At 31.3% G+C, this 5,835-nt stretch overlaps 1 protein-coding gene across 1 annotated transcript in view; it reads right to left on the reverse strand.

Annotated features, from left to right (window-relative positions):
• Positions 1 to 1,482: 1,482 nt before the first annotated feature.
• The window catches only part of LOC106792084 (DNA-directed RNA polymerase III subunit RPC2), a 6,453-nt gene continuing 2,100 nt past the window's right edge, over positions 1,483 to 5,835 (reverse strand). The window contains exons 4-15 of the mRNA XM_014758225.1: positions 5,252 to 5,543; positions 5,004 to 5,161; positions 4,821 to 4,926; positions 4,553 to 4,738; positions 4,366 to 4,479; positions 4,024 to 4,224; positions 3,676 to 3,953; positions 3,448 to 3,587; positions 2,521 to 3,357; positions 2,246 to 2,410; positions 2,034 to 2,164; positions 1,483 to 1,925 (exon numbers count right to left, since the gene is read on the reverse strand). Coding sequence (XP_014613711.1) covers positions 1,542 to 1,925; positions 2,034 to 2,164; positions 2,246 to 2,410; positions 2,521 to 3,357; positions 3,448 to 3,587; positions 3,676 to 3,953; positions 4,024 to 4,224; positions 4,366 to 4,479; positions 4,553 to 4,738; positions 4,821 to 4,926; positions 5,004 to 5,161; positions 5,252 to 5,543 — 2,992 coding nt within the window. The 3' untranslated portion in view covers positions 1,483 to 1,541. The remainder of the gene's footprint in view (positions 1,926 to 2,033; positions 2,165 to 2,245; positions 2,411 to 2,520; positions 3,358 to 3,447; positions 3,588 to 3,675; positions 3,954 to 4,023; positions 4,225 to 4,365; positions 4,480 to 4,552; positions 4,739 to 4,820; positions 4,927 to 5,003; positions 5,162 to 5,251; positions 5,544 to 5,835) is intronic.

Raw genomic sequence — 5,835 nt, forward strand, 5'->3', positions numbered from 1 at the left:
GCGGTCGTCCTTCGAAAATGAATCCTTTGGCGATAATAGAGTACAACATTGGTAAAAGTGGCGACAGAAGCGACCAGATGGTGTCATATGCAACAATCATACAAAAAAGCATCAAATAATATCGCAAATTGGCAATATATTTACTTTTAGGGACGACGATCGTAAACGCACATATTGTGTATCAGAGAGCTACACACAAAAAATAGAGATAAGAAAATTTCGTGAATTTTTAGTCACAAAATGGTTGTCCTCAAAAAATACTGTGCCCAACACTAATAGACACGAAAGAAGGAATCTGTCTCACCACTTGGAGATTCACAAGAATCAGCAGGGCAAGCTTGTAAGAAGGATGTGCGTACTGTGTTACCAAAAGAAGAGGAAAAACGTAGGACGCCAACAAGCAAAAGAAAACCTTAAAAAAACGACAACTTATTGTTTGAATTGCCCAAAATCGCCACAGATGTGCTTGGACTGTTTCAACGAATATCATACGACATAGTATAATGTAATATCTTATCCTATATAAATTAATAAAAAATAGAGTTTTATTTGTGTATTTTTTAAATTTTCATGTTGTATATTCTATATTTATACTTCAGAACTTGTTCCAATAAATTTGTTTTCAAAATGCAACAGAAAATCATATTTAACTTGAACAAGAAAAGCGTAACCCATATATGGGTTACGCGGGCCCCACAGAAACATGCCCGTAATCCAAGTACGGGTTACGCGGGACGGAACGTGTTAAGCAATTTCTTAATCTTTGTTTGTCCGCTGTAGATAATTTTAATTTCTTTGCCGCCTTTCTTAATTCCATTAAATTTATTCAGTCGATCTGTTCATATGTATAATTAATAGTTTCTTCCTCTTCGGGGAATTAATAAACATGTTAGGCGGTAAGATTCAGGTTGGGATGTGTGAATTTTTCAGGGAAGTAGAGGAGCTGTGTAAAAGGAGGAGAGTAGAGGAGGATGGGAGGGAAGGCGAAGACGAACTCGAGTAAGATTTTGGTAGTTATCATTTTTAGATAGTATAATTTTAAGATTGGTGATAATTAGTGGTAGACGAGGGGTGTGTTAAGAGTAAACCAAAAATTTGAGATAATTATAAGTGAAATAATGATAAGACATTGTAAAAAACTTGGTAAGTTGTGCAATAAAAATCTGATTATATAGTTTCTTCCTCTTCTACTTTCATTGCCTGATTATTTTATTGTTACACCAACACTACCGGTTGCTTAACGACTTTTATATTAGAATTTACGCGTAGTCAACTTTCATCGCATAAGACACTTGTCTTTTATTCAACTTAAAATAATTTTACACGATTTGATATTGCACTTATGAGATTTATTCTCTTCTCATAATTCCTACTACGAAAAGACTAGAGAGAGAGAATTACATATATATATATATATATTAAATTGTAGTCATTTAATTAATGGAAAAAAATCATATCGATGAAATCAATTGAATACAATAATTTCGTACGAAACAAATTAATTCTTTTTATTCGTAAATGATCATAAATAATACTTATATTTAATCACAATAATGTTTCAATGTTAAACGAGGTACAATATTCATAGATTGCAATTCTTGAAACAGTAATTTGCAAGCGTATGGCATGGAAATAGTTGAAACACAAGAGCTAGATCTGCAACTATGGCAATAACCGCTGTATGCCATTAGACCACATTTATTACAAATGTCAACATCGAACGCATCACTTGATATCATCAGTCTTTCCACTAACATCATACTAGCTCCATAGCCGATCAGGCAATCACGTTCCATCTCACCTAAACGTAAACCACCTTCCTTAGAACGACCTTCCGTTGGTTGACGCGTTAGGACTGCTCTGGGTCCACGAGCTCGAGCATGCATTTTATCTTGTACCATATGTTTGAGTTTCTGATAAAATATCTGTTCAAGAAAAAAATAAATATTTTTAATATTGAATAAATAATATTCATACAATTCTAAAGTTACTTATAAAAATAAAAATAAAAGATTTTATATTAGATATCTTACAGGGCCAGAATAAATATACGCTTCAAGTGGTTCACCAGTAGTACCAGAATAAAAAAAGTCCTTTCCCATATAATTGAAACCATGATTAATGAGTTCCTCTCGTAGATCTTCAATTTTGGAACCACCAAATGCTGCGAGAATATAATTTGTAATTATTTACAATACTCTCATCTCTTAATCATTTTAGTTTTTATGTTTTTATATAAATTTACCTGTTCCATAATGAAATTTTCCTTCAAGAACGCCTGCTTTACTAGCGAGACATTCTAGTAATTTTCCAACCGTCATACGGGATGGAAAACCATGAGGATTCATAATCATGTCAGGAACTATACCATAATCGTTAAATGGCATATCTTCTTGTTCAACTATTAAACCTACGTGGAAATACATTAACATATAATTATTACATATAAAATTGCAATGAAAAATATTTTCTATTTTATGTAAATAAGAGGGAAAGAAAAAATGAAGAATGAGATTGTACCCGTTACTCCTTTTTGTCCATGACGACTACTAAATTTATCACCTATTTCAGGTCGTCGAGTTTGTCTTAACAATAGTTTTATTAAAAATACATCTTCTGCGTTGCTAGTAATCATAACTTTTTCTACATAAGCAGGAACTGGACCTTTGAATAGTACGGGAGTATCACGATATTCTGTTTCATTTTGTGCATTAGCAGGATTAACTGAATCGGCGGTGGATGGCGTAGATTTATTTACCAATACTTTTCTATTTTCTACCATTTCACCCGGAGCAGCAATCCCATCATTGTCAATGATCTCGTGCTTCCATACTGGTTTTTTTGTATTTGAATCTACCAATGGACCCATTATTCTATCATACGTTTGATTAGGGTATTTTTTTAAATTACATTTAGCACTTCGATATACTAAACATCTTCCGTATCCTCTGTCAATAGAAGCTTTATTTAAAATTAAAGCATCCTCAATGTCATATCCACTGTAAGACATAACAGCTACTATTGCATTTTGGCCAGCAGGTAACTTGTCATAATTAATGAGATCTATTGTACGTGTTTTAACCATTGGTACATGTGGATATGCTAAAGTATACAAAAGTGTATCAATGCGATTGCATTGATTGTAACCAATAGCTCCCATAGCTTGTTTACCCATAGCACATTGGTAAGTGTTTCTTGGACTTTGATTATGATGCGGATATGGTATTAAACCGGCACAAGCTCCTAATAATGTAAAAGGTTCAATCTCTAAATGTGTCGTGTTCGCATTTATATGTTTTTCGTCAAACGCTATAAGACTATCATTTTCTTCATTCACGTCTAAATATTCAATGTAACCTGTATAAGTGAGAATATTAAATATACAATTAGAACATTAAGTAATTTATTTATTATCATTTTTTAGTTATCTTTACACTGTATACTTACCCTCTACTAAAAAGTCTTCAAATCTCATCACTTTTCTTTCCAACAATTCAATATGATTACTCGTAACAAGTGGTTGTCCATTTTTAACGATTATATACGGCCTACACAAACGGCCTCCATCAGAACTAATGTGAATGCATCTGTAAAAAAAGGAAATTAGATTATGCTATAATAGTAAAGAAATATAACTAATAATAATAAAGATGAGAACCAAAATTGTAGATATACCTATGTTGACGTTGCGTATATATGGAAACAAAATTATTTATTCGACCGTGTCTGCGTAAAAATCTGAACGTATCAACAAGTCTTTGATGATCTCTGACGATGCCCAAAATATTTCCGTTTAAAAATACCATATAACTACGATTATCATAGATAGCTTCTCCACCAAGAATATTGATATTTTCAATTCCGAGATTGTATATTAATCTTGCAATGGGTTTTGCATCTACTTCCGTGGTAATATGTGTCATAAGAGCTAAGTTTTTAACTAATCCGCAACTCTGTTGAAATAAATCGCATGAAAAATGTGATGAAACATAAATTAAAAGATTGATAAAAGATATTTTTTACCTCTCCTTCAGGTGTGTCGCTTGGACATAACATTCCGTATTGAGACGGTTGCAAGGATCTAGGACCAGATACTTTTCTACTTTTTTCAAACTGCGAGTTAACGCGTGTCATCATACCAAGTGCTGAAATGTATGATAACCTTGACAAAACTTGAGTTACTCCATGGCGTTCCATTCTGAATCTTTTAATAACCCAATTGCCCTATGGATTTAAATATATTTCAATATTGAACATATTTGTTCACACACATGTATTATATATAGTATATTATTTAAATTAGTAAAATATTTATAAATTAAATGAATATATATATATATATATATATAGTAAATTTTAACTTACAGACGCTATAGCAAATGCTAAACCATTTGTAATTTGATCTTGTCTCATGTGCTTTACAATATCAAATTGGGCCGCTTTTATTTTTGGTATATTTTTATCTGCAATTTGTTTTAACTGCAAATAAACAAAATGTGGTAATATGTAAATTTTTTTTTCACAAGATAAAAAAATATAATGTTAGACATACCTCCCGATTAAATCTTTTAAATAAATCCTCAAACATGAGAGATAATAGGGAACCAGCCAATTCCAAACGCTTGTTACCATAATAATCCCTATCATCTACAAGACTTCTATCATTCTGCACTTGTATGACTTTGCGTATCATCAAGCCCAGATAAATGGCTTTCGATGTTAAATTGAAATTAACGACCTATAGTTTCATACAATATTTTCCATTTTTTAAATAGATATTTTTAATAATTATAGTATAAACATATTTTTAAAATACTTACAGGAACATGAGATAAAATATTAGTAGCTAAAATATCCTTTATCTCATCAGTAAGATTACCTTTGATTAAAGGATATCTTTTTTGCTTCCTTTTATTACTCAAATATCTAAGAAAAAAAAACAAGAAACATGATTAGATTTATTTTGTATATTATATTAATTTAATTTTATTGTAAATAAAGACCTTAAAGCCTGATTTTGAGAGAAAACGCCTAAAGTATGACATTCTTCTAAACTTAATGCAAATTTTGTCATATATTCTTCTTCGGCACCAATAAATTGCATTATTTCTAGATCACTTACTACTCCCATTGCCTTCATTACCACTGAAACAGGTATATCCTAAAAAATAAAATAAATTATTAGTAATTTTTATTTTGTTCATTAAAGTGAATGTTGTATATTATTCATTATAATTTTTTATATATTTACATCTTGAAAAATATTATGTCTCATGTAATATTTTCCGTTTTTACCAACTACAGTAGTTTTAGTCTTTCTTTCTTGCGTGGAACTATTAACAAACGCTATTGTGCATCCTTTATTATCTTCTTCTACAATGATCCTATTTCTAAGCATTTGCTCTTGAATAAGTATTACTTTTTCTTGACCGTTAATAATGAAATAACCACCAGGATCATGTGGACACTCATTTATTTTAGACATTTGAAATGAAGTTTTATTAGTTAATATGCAATTGGAACTTCTAAGCATAATTGGCATTCTGAAAACAAATATTCAACCTAGTATCTCTAATAATGTACCTTTATATCATAAAAAAAGAAAAATATAATTGACTTCAAAGCAGCATTYGATAGGGTAAACAGGGAAAAGATGATAGAGAAGTTGAAGGATAAAGGGATAGAAGGTAGAATGATGGAGACAATTAAAGRGATWTATAGGGAAACGAGAGCGGAAGTACAGACTCAGGGGAAAATTACGGAAAGCTTCAGAACAGATCAGGGAGTGCGGCAAGGTTGCGCGTTAAGCGCAGTCTTGTTCGACTTGTATATAGA

This window comes from Polistes canadensis, unplaced genomic scaffold, assembly GCF_001313835.1.
Source record: "Polistes canadensis isolate GaletaPanama2010 unplaced genomic scaffold, ASM131383v1 scaffold_375, whole genome shotgun sequence".
Taxonomy (NCBI): Eukaryota; Metazoa; Arthropoda; class Insecta; order Hymenoptera; family Vespidae; genus Polistes; species Polistes canadensis.